We start from the raw sequence: 21170 nt of genomic DNA, 5'->3' as shown, positions 1-21170 counted from the left end.
CGCCCCCCATAACAGTGACCTCCACAGCGCCCCCCATAACAGTGACCTCCACAGTGCCCCCATAGCAGTGACCTCCCCAGTGCCCCCATAACAGTGACCTCCACAGCGCCCCCCATAACAGTGACCTCCACAGCGCCCCCCATAACAGTGACCTCCACAGCGCCCCCATAACAGTGACCTCCACAGCGCCCCCATAACAGTGACCTCCACAGCGCCCCCCCATACAGTGACCTCCACAGCGCCCCCCATAGCAGTGACATCCACAGCGCCCCCCATAACAGTGACCTCCACAGCGCCCCCCATAACAGTGACCTCCACAGCGCCCCCCATAACAGTGACCTCCACAGCGCCCCCCATAACAGTGACCTCCACAGTGCCCCCATAGCAGTGACCTCCACAGCGCCCCCCATAACAGTGACCTCCACAGCGCCCCCCATAACAGTGACCTCCACAGCGCCCCCATAACAGTGACCTCCACAGCGCCCCCATAACAGTGACCTCCACAGCGCCCCCATAACAGTGACCTCCACAGCGCCCCCCCATACAGTGACCTCCACAGCGCCCCCCATAGCAGTGACATCCACAGCGCCCCCCATAACAGTGACCTCCCCAGTGCCCCCATAACAGTGACCTCCACAGCGCCCCCATAACAGTGACCTCCACAGCGCCCCCATAACAGTGACCTCCACAGTGCCCCCATAACAGTGACCTCCACAGCGCCCCCATAACAGTGACCTCCACAGCGCCCCCCCCATAACAGTGACCTCCACAGCACCCCCCATAACAGTGACCTCCACAGCACCCTCCATAACAGTGACCTCCACAGCGCCCCCCATAGCAGTGACATCCACAGCGCCCCCCATAACAGTGACCTCCACAGCGCCCCCCATAACAGTGACCTCCCCAGTGCCCCCATAACAGTGACCTCCACAGTGCCCCCATAACAGTGACCTCCACAGCGCCCCCATAACAGTGACCTCCACAGCGCCCCCCCATAACAGTGACCTCCACAGCGCCCCCCATAGCAGTGACATCCACAGCGCCCCCCATAGCAGTGACCTCCACAGCGCCCCCCATAACAGTGACCTCCACAGCGCCCCCCATAACAGTGACCTCCACAGCGCCCCCATAATGTACTTTGAGGTGTTATCAGAGGATCAGCACAGACCAGGTCACCAGGAGGTCACACCCCAACCCCCATACAAAATCCTGGGAGGCATCACCTGAGAGCAAACACATTGTGCAAGTCCAGACCAAACACCCATTACCGGAACCACAGCACGCTGTAACCCCTTCATGCCTGGAGAGCGGCAGACATCGGGGGGAAGGAACAGCGCTGCATACAAACTCTGGGGGAGATTCATCAAAACTGGCTGAGGAGCCCAAGGCAGCCAATCAGGTCCACGTCACCGCAGGGCGAGCAATCCCCCCTTTGTGTCTGATATTATACGTCTGTATTACAGTCCTGTCCATAAATATTGGGACATGGACACAATTGTAACCTGTTTGGCTCTATTCACCACCACAATGGATGTGGAATGAAGCGGACAAGATGTGCTAAGGGCTCTTTCACACCTGCGTTCTTGTCTTCCGGCACTGAGTTCCGTCGTCGGGGGTCTATACCGGTAAAGAACTGATCAGGCATATCCCCATGCATTCTGAATGGAGAGTTAGGGCTCTTCCACACCTGCGTTCTTGTCTTCCGGCACTGAGTTCCGTCGTCGGGGGTCTATACCGGTAAAGAACTGATCAGGCATATCCCCATGCATTCTGAATGGAGAGTTAGGGCTCTTCCACACCTGCGTTCTTGTCTTCCGGCACTGAGTTCTGTCGTCGGGGGTCTATGCCGGTAAAGAACTGATCAGGCATATCCCCATGCATTCTGAATGGAGAGTTAGGGCTCTTCCACACCTGCGTTCTTGTCTTCCGGCACTGAGTTCCGTCGTCGGGGCTCTATGCCGGTAAAGAACTGATCAGGCATATCCCCATGCATTCTGAATGGAGCGTTAGGGCTCTTTCACACCTGCGTTCTTGTCTTCCGGCACTAAGTTCCGTCGTCGGGGGTCTATACCGGTAAAGAACTGATCAGGCATATCCCCATGCATTCTGAATGGAGCGTTAGGGCTCTTCCACACCTGCGTTCTTGTCTTCCGGCACTGAGTTCCGTCGTCGGGGGTCTATACCGGTAAAGAACTGATCAGGCATATCCCCATGCATTCTGAATGGAGCGTTAGGGCTCTTCCACACCTGCGTTCTTGTCTTCCGGCACTGAGTTCCGTCGTCGGGGGTCTATACCGGTAAAGAACTGATCAGGCATATCCCCATGCATTCTGAATGGAGCGTTAGGGCTCTTCCACACCTGCGTTCTTGTCTTCCGGCACTGAGTTCCGTCGTCGGGGGGTCTATACCGGTAAAGAACTGATCAGGCATATCCCCATGCATTCTGAATGGAGCGTTAGGGCTCTTCCACACCTGCGTTCTTGTCTTCCGGCACTGAGTTCCGTCGTCGGGGGTCTATACCGGTAAAGAACTGATCAGGCATATCCCCATGCATTCTGAATGGAGCGTTAGGGCTCTTCCACACCTGCGTTCTTGTCTTCCGGCACTGAGTTCCGTCGTCGGGGGTCTATGCCGGTAAAGAACTGATCAGGCATATCCCCATGCATTCTGAATGGAGAGTTAGGGCTCTTTCACACCTGCGTTCTTGTCTTCCGGCACTGAGTTCCGTCGTCGGGGGTCTATACCGGTAAAGAACTGATCAGGCATATCCCCATGCATTCTGAATGGAGAGTTAGGGCTCTTTCACACCTGCGTTCTTGTCTTCCGGCACTGAGTTCCGTCGTCGGGGGTCTATACCGGTAAAGAACTGATTAGGCATATCCCCATGCATTCTGAATGGAGAGTTAGGGCTCTTCCACACCTGCGTTCTTGTCTTCCGGCACTGAGTTCTGTCGTCGGGGGTCTATACCGGTAAAGAACTGATCAGGCATATCCCCATGCATTCTGAATGGAGAGTTAGGGCTCTTCCACACCTGCGTTCTTGTCTTCCGGCACTGAGTTCCGTCGTCGGGGGTCTATGCCGGTAAAGAACTGATCAGGCATATCCCCATGCATTCTGAATGGAGAGTTAGGGCTCTTTCACACCTGCGTTCTTGTCTTCCGGCACTGAGTTCCGTCGTCGGGGGTCTATGCCGGTAAAGAACTGATCAGGCATATCCCCATGCATTCTGAATGGAGAGTTAGGGCTCTTCCACACCTGCGTTCTTGTCTTCCGGCACTGAGTTCCGTCGTCGGGGGTCTATGCCGGTAAAGAACTGATCAGGCATATCCCCATGCATTCTGAATGGAGAGTTAGGGCTCTTCCACACCTGCGTTCTTGTCTTCCGGCACTGAGTTCCGTCGTCGGGGGTCTATGCCGGTAAAGAACTGATCAGGCATATCCCCATGCATTCTGAATGGAGAGTTAGGGCTCTTGCACACCTGCGTTCTTGTCTTCCGGCACTGAGTTCCGTCGTCGGGGGTCTATGCCGGTAAAGAACTGATCAGGCATATCCCCATGCATTCTGAATGGAGAGTTAGGGCTCTTTCACACTTGCGTTGTTCTTTTCTTCGGGCATAGAGTTCCGTCGTCGGGGCTCTATGCCGGAAGAATCCTGATCAGTTTTATCCCAATGCATTCTGAATGGAGAGAAATCCGTTCAGGATGCATCAGGATGTCTTCAGTTCCGGAACGGAACGTTTGTTGGCCGGAGAAAATACCGCAGCATGCTGCGCTTTTTGCTCCGGCCAAAAATCCTGAACACTTGCCGCAAGGCCGGATCCGGAATTAATGCCCATTGAAAGACATTGATCCGGATCCGACGTTTAGCTTTTTCTGAATGGTTACCATGGCTGCCAGGACGCTAAAGTCCTGTCAGCCATGGTAAAGTGTAGTGGGGAGACGGGGGAGCAGCATACTTACTGTCCGTGCGGCTCCAAGGGCGCTTCAGAGTGACGTCAGGGCGCCCCACGTGCATGGATGATGTGTCGCATGGACACGTGATCCATGCGCATGGGGCGCTCTGATGTCACTCTGGAGCGCCCCGGGAGCCGCACGGACTGTAAGTATACTGCTCCCCCGCTCCCCACTACACTTTACCATGGCTGACAGGACTTTAATAGCGTCCTGGCTGCCATAGTAACACTGAACGCAATTTGAAGACGGATCCGTCTTCAAATGCTTTCAGAACACTTGCGTTTTTCCGGATCCGGCGGGCACCTCCGGCAAGTGGAGTACCCGCCGGATCCGGACAAAGCAAGTGTGAAGAGGCCTTAGGCTACTTTACACTGGCGTCGTTTGATTCCGGCAGGCAGTTCCGTTGCCTGATCAGGCAAACTGTATGCAACGCATCTCATTTTTTCAGACTGATCAGGATCCTGATCAGTCTGAAAAATGCATTGCAATACCGGATCCGTTTTTCCAGGTGTCATCAGGCAAAACGGATCCGGTATTTATTTATTTCTCATTTTTAAAGGTTTGCGCATGTGCAGACCGGAAGGACGGATCTGGCACTGATACATTCCTATGGAAAAAAAATGCCGGATCCGGCATTCAGGCAAGTCTTCAGTTTTTTTCGCCGGAGATAAAACCGTAGCATGCTGCGGTTTTCTCTTTTGCCTGATCAGTCAAAACGACTGAACTGAAGACATCCTGATGCATCTTGAACGGATTCCTCTCCATTCAGAATGCATGGGGATGTGACTGATCAGTTCTCTCCCGGTATTGAGCCCCGAGGACGGAACTCAGTGCCGGAAAAGAAAAACGCTGGTGTGAAAGTGCCCTTACCTGCAGACTGTCAGCTGTAATGTGAGGTATTTACATCCACATCAGGTGAACGGTGCAGGAATTACAGCAGTTACATCTGTGCCTCCCACTTGTTAAGGAACCAGAAGTAATGGGACAGAATAATAATCATAAATCAAACTCTCACTTTTTAATACTTGGTTACAAATCCTTTGCAGTCAATTACAGCCTGAAGTCTGGAACGCATAGACATCACCAGACGCTGGTCTCATCCCTGGTGATGCTCTGCCCGGCCTCTACTGCCACTGTCTTCAGCTCCTGCTTGTTCTGGGGACATTTTCCCTTCAGTTTTGTCTTCAGCAAGTGAAATGCTCAATCGGATTCAGGTCCGGGGATTGACTCGGCCATTGCAGAACATTCCACTTCTTTCCCTTATAAAACTCTCTGGTTGCTTTTGCAGTATGCTTTGGGTCATTGTCCATCTGCACTGTGAAGCGCCGTCCAATGAGGTCTGAAGCATTTGGCTGAATATGAGCAGATAATATTGCCCGAAACCCTTCAGAATTCATCCTGCGGCTTTTGTCAGCAGTCACATCCTCAATAACTACAAGAGAAGCAGCTCCATTGGCAGCCATACATGCCCCCGCCATGACACTACCACCACCATGCTTCACTGATGAGGTGGTATGCTTAGGATCATGAGCAGCTCCTTTCCTTCTCCATACTCTTCTCTTCCCATCACTCTGGTACAAGTTGGTCTTGGTCTCATCTCTCCATAGGATGTTGTTCCAGAACTGTGAAGGCTTTTTTAGATGTCGTTTGGCAAACTCTAATCTGGCCTCCCTGTTTGAGGCTCACCAATGGTTTCCATCTTGTGGTGAACCCTCTGTATTCACTCTGGTGAAGTCTTCTCCTGATGGTTGACTCTGACACACATACACCTACCTCCTGGAGAGTGGTCTTGATCTGGCCAACTGTTGTGAAGGGCGTTTTCTTCACCAGGGAAGGAATTCTTCGGTCATCCACCACAGTTGTTTTCCGTGGTCTTCCGGGTCTTTTGGTGTTGCTGAGCTCACTGGTTCGTTCCTTCTTTATAAGAATGTTCCAAGCAGTTGTTTTGGCCGCGCCTAATGTTTTTGCTATCTCTCTGATAGGTTTGTGGTGTTTTTTCAGCCCAATGATGGCTTCACTGATAGTGACCGCTCTTTGGATCTCATCTTGAGAGTTGACAGCAACAGATTCCAGATGCAGATAGCAGACTGGAAATGACCTCTGACCTTTTATCTGCTGATTGTAATTGGGATAATGAGGGAACAACACACACCTGGCCTTGGAACAGCTGAGAAGACAATTGTCCCATTACTTCTGGTTCCTTAACAAGTGGGAGGCACAGATGTAAACTGCTGTAATTCCTGCACCGTTCACCTGATTTGGATGTAAATCCCCTCAGATTACAGCTGACAGTCTGCAGGTAAAGCACATCTTGTCCGATTCATCTCACATCCATTGTGGTGGTGAATAGAGGCAAAAATGTCAGACTTGTGTCCATGTCCCAATATTTATGGACCTGACTGTACATGTCTTATATTACACTGTGCGGTCTCTGTATTACATGTCTTATATTACACTGTGCGGTCTCTGTATTACATGTCTTATATTACACTGTGCGGTCTCTGTATTACATGTGTGATATCACACTGTGCGGCCTCTGTATTACATGTGTGATATTACACTGTGCGGCCTCTGTATTACATGTGTGATATTACACGGTGCGGTGTCTGCATTACATGTGTGATATTACACTGTGCGGTCTCTGTATTACATGTGTGATATTACACTGTGCGGTGTCTGTATTACATGTGTGATATTACACTGTGCGGCCTCTGTATTACATGTGTGATATTACACTGTGCGGTCTCTGTATTACATGTGTGATATTACACTGTGTGGCCTCTGTATTACATGTGTGATATTACACTGTGCGGCCTCTGTATTACATGTGTGATATTACACTGTGCGGTCTCTGTATTACATGTGTGATATTACACTGTGCGGTCTCTGTATTACATGTGTGATATTACACTGTGCGGCCTCTATTACATGTGTGATATTACACTGTGCGGCCTCTGTATTACATGTGTGATATTACACTGTGCGGCCTCTGTATTACATGTGTGATATTACACTGTGCGGCCTCTGTATTACATGTGTGATATTACACTGTGCGGCCTCTGTATTACATGTGTGATATTACACTGTGCGGCCTCTGTATTACATGTGTGATATTACACTTTGCGGCCTCTGTATTACATGTGTGATATTACACTGTGCGGTCTCTGTATTACATGTGTGATATTACACTGTGCGGGGTCTGTATTACATGTGTGATATTACACTGTGCGGCCTCTGTATTACATGTGATATTACACTGTGCGGTCTCTGTATTACATGTGTGATATTACACTGTGCGGCCTCTGTATTACATGTGATATTACACTGTGCGGCCTCTGTATTACATGTGTGATATTACACTGTGCGGTCTCTGTATTACATGTGTGATATTACACTGTGCGGGGTCTGTATTACATGTGTGATATTACACTGTGCGGGGTCTGTATTACATGTGTGATATTACACTGTGCGGTCTCTGTATTACATGTGTGATATTACACTGTGCGGTCTCTGTATTACATGTGTGATATTACACTGTGCGGTCTCTGTATTACATGTGTGATATTACACTGTGCGGTGTCTGTATTACATGTGTGATATTACACTGTGCGGCCTCTGTATTACATGTGTGATATCACACTGTGCGGTCTCTGTATTACATGTGTGATATTACACTGTGCGGTCTCTGTATTACATGTGTAATATTACACTGTGCGGCCTCTGTATTACATGTGTGATATTACACTGTGCGGTCTCTGTATTACATGTGTGATATTACACTGTGCGGCCTCTGTATTACATGTGTGATATTACACTGTGCGGCCTCTGTATTACATGTGTGATATTACACTGTGCGGCCTCTGTATTACATGTGATATTACACTGTGCGGCCTCTGTATTACATGTGTGATATTACAGTGTGCGGCCTCTGTATTACATGTGTGATATTACACTGTGCGGCCTCTGTATTACATGTGTGATATTACACTGTGCGGCCTCTGTATTACATGGGTGATATTACACTGTGCGGCCTCTGTATTACATGTGTGATATTACACTGTGCGGCCTCTGTATTACATGGGTGATATTACACTGTGCGGCCTCTGTATTACATGTGTGATATTACACTGTGCGGCCTCTGTATTACATGTGTGATATTACACTGTGCGGTCTCTGTATTACATGTGTGATATTACACTGTGCGGTCTCTGTATTACATGTGTGATATTACACTGTGCGGCCTCTGTATTACATGTCTTATATTACACTGTGCGGCCTCTGTATTACATGTGTGATATTACACTGTGCGGTGTCTGTATTACATGTGTGATATTACACTGTGCGGTCTCTGTATTACATGTGTGATATTACACTGTGCGGTCTCTGTATTACATGTGTGATATTACACTGTGCGGCCTCTGTATTACATGTGATATTACACTGTGCGGCCTCTGTATTACATGTGTGATATTACACTGTGCGGCCTCTGTATTACATGTGATATTACACTGTGCGGCCTCTGTATTACATGTGTGATATTACACTGTGCGGCCTCTGTATTACATGTGATATTACACTGTGCGGCCTCTGTATTACATGTCTTATATTACACTGTGCGGCCTCTGTATTACATGTGTGATATTACACTGTGCGGCCTCTGTATTACACGTGTGATATTACACTGTGCGGCCTCTGTATTACACGTGTGATATTACACTGTGCGGCCTCTGTATTACACGTGTGATATTACACTGTGCGGCCTCTGTATTACACGTGTGATATTACACTGTGCGGCCTCTGTATTACACGTGTGATATTACACTGTGCGGCCTCTGTATTACATGTGATATTACACTGTGCGGCCTCTGTATTACATGTGATATTACACTGTGCGGCCTCTGTATTACATGTGTGATATTACACTGTGCGGCCTCTGTATTACATGTGTGATATTACACTGTGCGGCCTCTGTATTACATCTGTGATATTACACTGTGCGGCCTCTGTATTACATGTGTGATATTACACTGTGCGGCCTCTGTATTACATGTGTGATATTACACTGTGCGGCCTCTGTATTACATGTGTGATATCACACTGTGCGGCCTCTGTATTACACGTGTGATATTACACTGTGCGGCCTCTGTATTACATGTGTGATATTACACTGTGCGGTCTCTGTATTACATGTGTGATATTACACTGTGCGGGGTCTGTATTACATGTGTGATATTACACTGTGCGGGGTCTGTATTACATGTGATATTACACTGTGCGGCCTCTGTATTACATGTGTGATATTACACTGTGCGGCCTCTGTATTACATGTGTGATATTACACTGTGCGGCCTCTGTATTACATGTGTGATATTACACTGTGCGGTCTCTGTATTACATGTGTGATATTACACTGTGCGGCCTCTGTATTACATGTGTGATATTACAGTGTGCGGCCTCTGTATTACATGTGTGATATTACACTGTGCGGCCTCTGTATTACATGTGTGATATTACACTGTGCGGCCTCTGTATTACATGTGTGATATTACACTGTGCGGCCTCTGTATTACATGTGTGATATTACAGTGTGCGGCCTCTGTATTACATGTGTGATATTACAGTGTGCGGCCTCTGTATTACATGTGTGATATTACACTGTGCGGCCTCTGTATTACATGTGTGATATTACACTGTGCGGCCTCTGTATTACATGTGTGATATTACACTGTGCGGCCTCTGTATTACATGTGTGATATTACAGTGTGCGGCCTCTGTATTACATGTGTGATATTACACTGTGCGGCCTGTATTACATGTGTGATATTACACTGTGCGGCCTGTATTACATGTGTGATATTACACTGTGCGGCCTGTATTACATGTGTGATATTACACTGTGTGGCCTCTGTATTACATGTGTGATATTACACTGTGCGGCCTGTATTACATGTGTGATATTACACTGTGCGGCCTCTGTATTACATGTGTGATATTACACTGTGCGGCCTCTGTATTACATGTGTGATATTACACTGTGCGGCCTCTGTATTACATGTGTGATATTACACTGTGCGGTCTCTGTATTACATGGGTGGGGGAAGCTCTATGACATGGGTGATATTACACGGGGGAGGGGCTCTATGACATGGGTGATATTACACGGGGAGGGGCTCTATGACATGGGTGATATTACACGGGGGAGGGGCTCTATGACATGGGTGATATTACACGGGGAGGGGCTCTATGACATGGGTGATATTACAATGTTGTCTGCACTTACACTATGGGCGGGGTTATGTTGTCTGCACTTACACTATGGGCGGGGTTATGTTGTCTGCACTTACACTATGGGCGGGTTTATGTTGTCTGCACTTACACTATGGGCGGGGTTATGTTGTCTGCACTTACACTATGGGCGGGGTTATGTTGTCTGCACTTACACTATGGGCGGGGTTATGTTGTCTGCAGTTACACTATGGGTGGGGTTATACTGTGGGCGGAGTTATGTTATGTGCAGCCACACTATGGGCGGGGTTATGTTGTCTGCAGTTACACTATGGGCGGAGTTATGTTGTCTGCACTTACACTATGGGCGGAGCTATGTTGTCTGCACTTACACTATGGGCGGGGTTATGTTGTCTGCACTTACACTATGGGCGGGGTTATGTTGTCTGCACTTACACTATGGGCGGGGTTATGTTGTCTGCACTTACACTATGGGCGGGGTTATGTTGTCTGCAGTTACACTATGGGCGGGGTTATGTGGTCTGCAGTTACACTATGGGCGGGGTTATGTTGTCTGCAGTTACACTATGGGCGGGGTTATGTTGTCTGCACTTACATTATGGGTGGGGTTATACTGTGGGCGGAGTTATGTTATGTGCAGTCACACTATGGGCGGGGTTATGTTGTCTGCAGTTATGCTGTGGGCGGAGTTAGGCTGTGTTCATTTACACTATGGGCGAAGTTATGTTGTGGGCGGAGTTCCGCTGTGTGTAACGCGGATCTAGAACCCCCCTTCATCCTCCAGCTCCTGTAAGCCCCCCCCCCCCCCCCCCCCCAGTAGATCAGACATTAACCCCTCCTGCACCAGACCTCCCCCACAGCCAGCACATTACACCCCCCACTGTGCTGCACGGAAGACACAGGAAGGATCACATGACCTCCCGAGACCACCTGACTGCTACGTCATCAGACCACCGGCAGCTCCATTCTCATCCGAACGGGAAAACAGAGCAAGTAAGTAGGAAGAGAGGGGCCACACCGGGGAGGAGCAGAGGGGGCCACACCGGGGAGGAGGAGAGGGGACCACACCGGGGAGGAGCAGAGGGGGCCACACCGGGGAGGAGCAGAGGGGGCCACACCGGGGAGGAGGAGAGGGGACCACACCGGGGAGGAGCAGAGGGGGCCACACCGGGGAGGAGGAAAGGGGAGCAGAGGGGGCCACACCGGGGAGGAGGAGAGGGGACCACACCGGGGAGGAGCAGAGGGGGCCACACCGGGGAGGAGCAGAGGGGGCCACACCGGGGAGGAGCAGAGGGGGCCACACCGGGGAGGAGCAGAGGGGGCCACACCGGGGAGGAGGAAAGGGGACCACACCGGGGAGGAGAGGGGACCAGACAGTGGAGGAAAGGGGCCAGTCCGGGGACCAGGAGAGGGGCAACATCGTGGAGCAGAGGGGACCAGACCGGGGGGGGGGGGAGGAGAGGGGACCACACTGTGCAGGAGAGGGGACCAGTCTGGGGAGTAGAGGGGATCACAGCGGTGAGGAGAGGGGACCACACTGTGCAGGAGAGGGGACCAGTCTGGGGAGTAGAGGGGACCACACTGTGCAGGAGAGGGGACCAGTCTGGGGAGTAGAGGGGATCACAGCGGTGAGGAGAGGGGACCACACTGTGCAGGAGAGGGGACCAGTCTGGGGAGTAGAGGGGATCACAGCAGTGAGGAGAGGGGACCACACTGTGCAGGAGAGGGGACCAGTCTGGGGAGTAGAGGGGATCACAGCAGTGAGGAGAGGGGACCACACTGTGCAGGAGAGGGGACCAGTCTGGGGAGTAGAGGGGACCACACTGTGCAGGAGAGGGGACCAGTCTGGGGAGTAGAGGGGACCACACTGTGCAGGAGAGGGGACCAGTCTGGGGAGTAGAGGGGATCACAGCAGTGAGGAGAGGGGACCAGTCTGGGGAGTAGAGGGGACCACACTGTGCAGGAGAGGGGACCAGTCCGGGGAGTAGAGGGGATCACAGCAGTGAGGAGAGGGGACCACACTGTGCAGGAGAGGGGACCAGTCTGGGGAGTAGAGGGGATCACAGCGGTGAGGAGAGGGGACCAGTCTGGGGAGTAGAGGGGATAACAGCAGTGAGGAGAGGGGACCAGTCTGGGGAGTAGAGGGGATCACACTGTGCAGGAGAGGGGACCAGTCTGGGGAGTAGAGGGGATCACAGCGGTGAGGAGAGGGGACCAGTCTGGGGAGTAGAGGGGATCACAGCAGTGAGGAGAGGGGACCACACTGTGCAGGAGAGAGGACCAGTCTGGGGAGTAGAGGGGATCAGAGAGGTGAGGAGAGGGGACCACACTGTGCAGGAGGGGGGACCAGTCTGGGGAGTAGAGGGGATCACAGCGGTGAGGAGAGGGGACCAGTCTGGGGAGTAGAGGGGATCACAGCGGTGAGGAGAGGGGACCACACTGTGCAGGAGAGGGGACCAGTCTGGGGAGTAGAGGGGATCACAGCAGTGAGGAGAGGGGACCACACTGTGCAGGAGAGGGGACCAGTCTGGGGAGTAGAGGGGACCACACTGTGCAGGAGAGGGGACCAGTCTGGGGAGTAGAGGGGATCACAGCGGTGAGGAGAGGGGACCAGTCTGGGGAGTAGAGGGGATCACAGCGGTGAGGAGAGGGGACCAGTCTGGGGAGTAGAGGGGACCACACTGTGCAGGAGAGGGGACCAGTCTGGGGAGTAGAGGGGATCACAGCGGTGAGGAGAGGGGACCAGTCTGGGGAGTAGAGGGGATCACAGCGGTGAGGAGAGGGGACCAGTCTGGGGAGTAGAGGGGATCACAGCGGTGAGGAGAGGGGACCACACTGTGCAGGAGAGGGGACCAGTCTGGGGAGTAGAGGGGATCACAGCGGTGAGGAGAGGGGACCAGTCTGGGGAGTAGAGGGGATCACAGCGGTGAGGAGAGGGGACCAGTCTGGGGAGTAGAGGGGATCACAGCGGTGAGAAGAGGGGACCAGTCTGGGGAGTAGAGGGGATCACAGCGGTGAGGAGAGGGGACCAGTCTGGGGAGTAGAGGGGATCACAGCGGTGAGGAGAGGGGACCAGTCTGGGGAGTAGAGGGGATCACAGAGGTGAGGAGAGGGGACCACACTGTACAGGAGAGGGGACCAGTCTGGGGAGTAGAGGGGATCACAGCGGTGAGGAGAGGGGACCACACTGTGCAGGAGAGGGGACCAGTCTGGGGAGTAGAGGGGATCACAGCGGTGAGGAGAGGGGACCACACTGTGCAGGAGAGGGGACCAGTCTGGGGAGTAGAGGGGATCACAGAGGTGAGGAGAGGGGACCACACTGTACAGGAGAGGGGACCAGTCTGGGGAGTAGAGGGGATCACAGCGGTGAGGAGAGGGGACCACACTGTACAGGAGAGGGGACCAGTCTGGGGAGTAGAGGGGATCACAGCGGTGAGGAGAGGGGACCACACTGTACAGGAGAGGGGACCAGTCCGGGGAGTAGAGGGGATCACAGCGGTGAGGAGAGGGGACCAGTCTGGGGAGTAGAGGGGATCACAGCGGTGAGGAGAGGGGACCAGTCTGGGGAGTAGAGGGGATCACAGAGGTGAGGAGAGGGGACCACACTGTGCAGGAGAGGGGACCAGTCTGGGGAGTAGAGGGGATCACAGAGGTGAGGAGAGGGGACCAGTCTGGGGAGTAGAGGGGATCACAGGGGTGAGGAGAGGGGACCACACTGTGCAGGAGAGGGGACCAGTCTGGGGAGTAGAGGGGATCACAGCGGTGAGGAGAGGGGACCACACTGTGCAGGAGAGGGGACCAGTCTGGGGAGTAGAGGGGATCAAAGCGGTGAGGAGAGGGGACCAGTCTGGGGAGTAGAGGGGATCACAGCCGTGAGGAGAGGGGACCAGTCTGGGGAGTAGAGGGGACCACACTGTGCAGGAGAGGGGACCAGTCTGGGGAGTAGAGGGGATCACAGCGGTGAGGAGAGGGGACCAGTCTGGGGAGTAGAGGGGATCACAGCGGTGAGGAGAGGGGACCACACTGTGCAGGAGAGGGGACCAGTCTGGGGAGTAGAGGGGATCACAGCGGTGAGGAGAGGGGACCAGTCTGGGGAGTAGAGGGGATCACAGCGGTGAGGAGAGGGGACCAGTCTGGGGAGTAGAGGGGATCACAGAGGTGAGGAGAGGGGACCACACTGTGCAGGAGAGGGGACCAGTCTGGGGAGTAGAGGGGATCACAGAGGTGAGGAGAGGGGACCAGTCTGGGGAGTAGAGGGGATCACAGGGGTGAGGAGAGGGGACCACACTGTGCAGGAGAGGGGACCAGTCTGGGGAGTAGAGGGGATCACAGCGGTGAGGAGAGGGGACCACACTGTGCAGGAGAGGGGACCAGTCTGGGGAGTAGAGGGGACCACACTGTGCAGGAGAGGGGACCAGTCTGGGGAGTAGAGGGGATCACAGCGGTGAGGAGAGGGGACCAGTCTGGGGAGTAGAGGGGATCACAGAGGTCAGGAGAGGGGACCAGTCTGGGGAGTAGAGGGGATCACAGAGGTCAGGAGAGGGGACCAGTCTGGGGAGTAGAGGGGATCACAGGGGTGAGGAGAGGGGACCACACTGTGCAGGAGAGGGGACCAGTCTGGGGAGTAGAGGGGATCACAGCGGTGAGGAGAGGGGACCACACTGTGCAGGAGAGGGGACCAGTCTGGGGAGTAGAGGGGATCACAGCGGTGAGGAGAGGGGACCAGTCTGGGGAGTAGAGGGGATCACAGAGGTGAGGAGAGGGGACCACACTGTACAGGAGAGGGGACCAGTCTGGGGAGTAGAGGGGATCACAGCGGTGAGGAGAGGGGACCACACTGTGCAGGAGAGGGGACCAGTCTGGGGAGTAGAGGGGATCACAGCGGTGAGGAGAGGGGACCAGTCTGGGGAGTAGAGGGGATCACAGCGGTGAGGAGAGGGGACCAGTCTGGGGAGTAGAGGGGATCACAGCGGTGAGGAGAGGGGACCAGTCTGGGGAGTAGAGGGGATCACAGCGGTGAGGAGAGGGGACCACACTGTGCAGGAGAGGGGACCAGTCTGGGGAGTAGAGGGGATCACAGCGGTGAGGAGAGGGGACCACACTGTGCAGGAGAGGGGACCAGTCTGGGGAGTAGAGGGGATCACAGCGGTGAGGAGAGGGGACCACACTGTACAGGAGAGGGGACCAGTCTGGGGAGTAGAGGGGATCACAGCGGTGAGGAGAGGGGACCAGTCTGGGGAGTAGAGGGGATCACAGCGGTGAGGAGAGGGGACCAGTCTGGGGAGTAGAGGGGATCACAGCGGTGAGGAGAGGGGACCACACTGTGCAGGAGAGGGGACCAGTCTGGGGAGTAGAGGGGATCACAGCGGTGAGGAGAGGGGACCACACTGTGCAGGAGGGGCAGGTCGTATGAGCTGGGACAGACCTGGTGAAGGTGTAATGTGGTCTGTGTTTCCAGACATGGCGACCTCCGGCACCAAAAGGAAACTGTGCATCTTGACTTTACGGGACAGAATCTCGGTTATCAAGGAGAGTGAAGCGGGGCGGTCGCAGCGGGACCTGGCCAAGGAGTTTAACTGCAGTAAGACGCAGATCCAGGCTACTCTGGCCAACAGGGAGCATTACCTGAGACAGTGGCAGGAGAATGTGAACGAGAACTCAAAGAGACGGCGCTGGCAGCCATACGAGGACGTGAACAAGGCGCTGCTGGATTGGCTCTACCACGCCCGCTCCGAACACTTCCCGATAAGTGGCCCCATGCTGCAGGAGAAGGCCCTACAGATCGCCTCCCAGCTGGGCCTTCACCGCTTCCATGCCAGTAACGGATGGCTGAATAAGTTCCGGACGCGACACAACATAGTTTTTCACCCCATTGCTGGCGCCACCATAGAGATGAGAGAGGAGGATGGCACGGCCTGGAAGGACCAGCTGCATGTCATAGCGGCGGGCTATGCTGACAGCGACATCTACAACATGGATGAAACAGGCCTTTTCTTCAAAGCCATCCCGGACAAGAGCCTAACCGTGAGAAGTGCCCAGTGCCAGGGCGGGAACTGGGCAGAACAAAGACTGACCGTGGCACTGTGTGCCAACCTGTGCGGAGACAAGGAGCCGCCGCTGGTGATCCACACTGGTACAGGACGCCCCCACAGCACCGAGGCGCTGGGCATATGGCGGCATACTAACAGGAAGGCGTGGATGACACCCGAGATCTATCGCTCATGGCTGGAGAGGCTGAACGAGAGAATGCGGCTGCAGGACAGAAGGATCCTGCTCTTTGTAGATGGCGCTCCCTGTCACTGCGCAGAAAAGCTGTCACATGTGGAGGTGACGCTGCTCCCAACAAACGGCACACCATGGTCATCACCAATGTGCCAAGGTGCCATCCGTGCCTTCAAGATCCATTACCGGAAGAAGCTGCTGCGCTCCTTACTGGCCAGGATGGATGACGCCCAGCCGCTGCACGTGCTGGCTGAGGGCATCACTGTGGTGGACGCGCTGAGCTGGGTGAAGATGGCATGGGGCGAAGTAAAGCCAGAGACCATCACACAGGGCTTCCTACAGAGCGGCTTTGTGCCAACGGTGGATGTCAGCCATGACGATGACGAAGATCTCGCCCGCTCTCTTGCCATTTTAAACCAACTTGGTAAAGCTGCCGACGTGAGCATTGACTTAGAAAATATCGATGAAAATGTGGAATGCTTTAGCAGGGAGGAGGAGGAGGAGGAGGACCCCCACAGTGACCCCCCGGCCGGTGACCTGGAGGCTCCTCCGATGGCCTTGGAGGACGCTCTCTCCAGTATCCGCCGCCATCGGGCGCTTGCTGCAGGGCTGGGCAGTCCGCTCCTCATGGACTCCCTGCTGCGGGTGGAGGCCGAGTACGAGAACATCATTGTGGCCAAAAAGTTCAATCATCCCTAGAAAAAACGACTGCAGCAGACGGTGCAGCCAGGAACTACAACCCCCAGCATGTCCTGACAGGGAGGAAGAGCCTCAGCAGAGGCAGCAGTAGACTGTGTGACATTCATCTTCCAGGTGCTTGGTTCCCCTAGATAATATGTGTGGGTTTATGGCAGAACTACAACTCCCAGTAAACAAATGGTAAAAGGCAGAGTGGACCCAGCATGCATGTGGAGCCAACACCTCCGGAACTCTATGGCGCACAACAGGCAGTATTTAGTGTCAGGACCCGTCTTACAGAGATCTGACCTCCGGCAGACGGGCTCCGATGGTTTGTACAAAATGTATTGGCCAAGCGTCTCCCTTTATAAATAAGCGCAGCAATAGCACTTGGATGGTTTGTGTGACTGGCATCATTGTACTGGTCTGCGGGCGCTGCTGTCACTTCTCTACCACTCCCAGTATACACTGTCGCCGGGGGTTCTATGGGGGGCTAGCAGTCAGCGCCATCTGTGCTTCGTATATTATTACTGACCGACAAACCGTGCTGAGATAGGGTATAAATACTGCCCACTATACACACATATACATACTGCCCACTATATATATATATATATACTGCACACAATATACACACACATATATAAATACTGCCCACTATATATATACTGCACACTATACACATACACACTGCCCACTATATATATATATATATATATACTGCACACAATATACACACACATATATAAATACTGCCCACTATACACACATACACACTGCCCACTATATATATATATATATATATATATATATATATACATACTGCCCACTATACACACATATACATACTGCCCACTATACACACATATACATACTGCCCACTATACACACATATACATATATATACTGCCCACTATACACACACATATACATACTGCCCACTATATATATATATATACTGCACACAATATACACACACATATATAAATACTGCCCACTATACACACATACACACTGCCCACTATATATATATATATATATATATATACATACTGCCCACTATACACACATATACATACTGCCCACTATACACACATATACATACTGCCCACTATACACACATATACATATATATACTGCCCACTATACACACACATATACATACTGCCCACTATATATATATATATACTGCACACAATATACACACACATATATAAATACTGCCCACTATACACACATATACATACTGCCCACTATATATATATATATATACTGCACACAATATACACACACATATATAAATACTGCCCACTATATATATACTGCACACTATACACATACACACTGCCCACTATATATATATATATACATACTGCCCACTATACACACATATACATACTGCCCACTATATATATATATACATACTGCCCACTATACACACATATACATACTGCCCACTATACACACATATACATACTGCCCACTATATATATATATATACTGCACACAATATACACACACATATATAAATACTGCCCACTATACACACATATACATACTGCCCACTATATATATATATATATACTGCCCACTATACACACACATATACATACTGCCCACTATATATATATATATACTGCACACAATATACACACACATATATAAATACTGCCCACTATACACACATATACACACTGCCCACTATATATATATACATACTGCCCACTATACACACATATACATACTGCCCACTATATATATATATATACTGCCCACTATACACACATATACATACTGCCCACTATATATATATATATACTGCACACAATATACACACACATATATAAATACTGCCCACTATATATATACTGCACACTATACACATACACACTGCCCACTATATATATATATATACATACTGCCCACTATACACACATATACATACTGCCCACTATACACACTGCCCACTATATATATATATATATACATACTGCACACTATATACACACATATACATACTGCCCACTATACACACTGCCCACTATATATATATATATATATATATATATATATATATACATACTGCCCACTATACACACATATACATACTGCCCACTATACACACTGCCCACTATATATATATATATATATACATACTGCACACTATACACATACACACTGCCCACTATATATATATATACATACTGCCCACTATACACACATATACATACTGCCCACTATATATATATATATACTGCACACAATATACACACACATATATAAATACTGCCCACTATATATATACTGCACACTATACACATACACACTGCCCACTATATATATATATATACATACTGCCCACTATACACACATATACATACTGCCCACTATACACACATATACATACTGCCCACTATACACACATATACATACTGCCCACTATATATATATATATATATACATACTGCCCACTATATATATATATATATATATATATACACATACTGCCCACTATACACACCTATACATACTGCACACTATATACACACATATACATACTGCCCACTATATACACACATATACATACTGCCCAGTATATATATATATATATACATACTGCCCACTATACATACTGCCCACTATATATATATACACATACTGCCCACTATACACACATATACATACTGCCCACTATACACACCTATACATACTGCCCACTATATATATATATATACTGCACACTATATACACACATATACATACTGCCCACTATATACACACATATACATACTGCCCAGTATATATATATATATATACATACTGCCCACTATACATACTGCCCACTATATATATATATACATACTGCCCACTATACACACATATACATACTGCCCACTATACACACATATACATACTGCCCACTATATATATATATATATACTGCCCACTATACACACATATACATACTGCCCACTATACACACATATATAAATACTGCCCACTATATACACACATATACATACTGCCCAGTATATATATATACATACTGCCCAGTATATATATATACATACTGCCCACTATACACACCTATACATACTGCCCACTATACACACATATACATACTGCCCACTATACACACATATACATACTGCCCACTATACACACATATATAAATACTGCCCACTATATACACACATATACATACTGCCCAGTATATATATATACATACTGCCCACTATATATATATATACATACTGCCCACTATACACACCTATACATACTGCCCACTATACACACATATACATACTGCCCACTATACACACATATACATACTGCCCACTATACACACATATACATACTGCCCACTATACACACATATATAAATACTGCCCACTATATACACTGCCCACTATATATATATATATATATATATATATATATACATACTGCCCACTATACACACATATACATACTGCCCACTATATATATATATATATATATATATACATACTGCCCACTATACATACTGCCCACTATATATATATATACATACTGCCCACTATACACACATATACATACTGCCCACTATATATATATATATATACTGCCCACTATACACACATATATAAATACTGCCCACTATATACACACATATACATACTGCCCAGTATATATATATATATATATATATATATATATATACACATACTGCCCACTATACATACTGCCCACTATATATATATACATACTGCCCACTATATATATATACATACTGCCCACTATACACACCTATACATACTGCCCACTATACACACATATACATACTGCCCACTATACACACATATATAAATACTGCCCACTATATACACTGCCCACTATATATATATATATATATATATATATATACATACTGCCCACTATACACACATATACACACTGCCCACTATATATATATATATATATATATATATATATACATACTGCCCACTATACACACTGCCCACTATATATATATATATATATATATATATACATACTGCCCACTATACACACTGCCCACTATATATAT

General features: G+C 50.0%; 1 protein-coding gene across 1 annotated transcript; it reads left to right on the top strand.

Annotated features, from left to right (window-relative positions):
- The first annotated feature begins 11029 nt into the window (after window positions 1-11029).
- On the top strand, window positions 11030-17674 carry LOC120977871 (tigger transposable element-derived protein 6-like). Its single transcript, XM_040406029.1, has 2 exons — window positions 11030-11194; window positions 15660-17674. The coding sequence occupies exon 2, from the start codon at window positions 15662-15664 to the stop codon at window positions 17120-17122; it is 1461 nt and encodes a 486-aa protein (XP_040261963.1). The 5' UTR covers window positions 11030-11194; window positions 15660-15661; the 3' UTR covers window positions 17123-17674.
- Window positions 17675-21170: the final 3496 nt, after the last annotated feature.

The sequence above is a fragment of the Bufo bufo genome, chromosome 8 (genome assembly GCF_905171765.1).
Source record: "Bufo bufo chromosome 8, aBufBuf1.1, whole genome shotgun sequence".
Taxonomy (NCBI): Eukaryota; Metazoa; Chordata; class Amphibia; order Anura; family Bufonidae; genus Bufo; species Bufo bufo.
This window is presented reverse-complemented; position numbering and strand designations above follow the sequence as displayed.

Bases quoted from the DNA above. Each gene is read 5' to 3' on its own strand.
- LOC120977871 (XM_040406029.1), top strand. From the start codon at position 15,662: ATGGCGACCTCCGGCACCAAAAGGAAACTGTGCATCTTGACTTTACGG.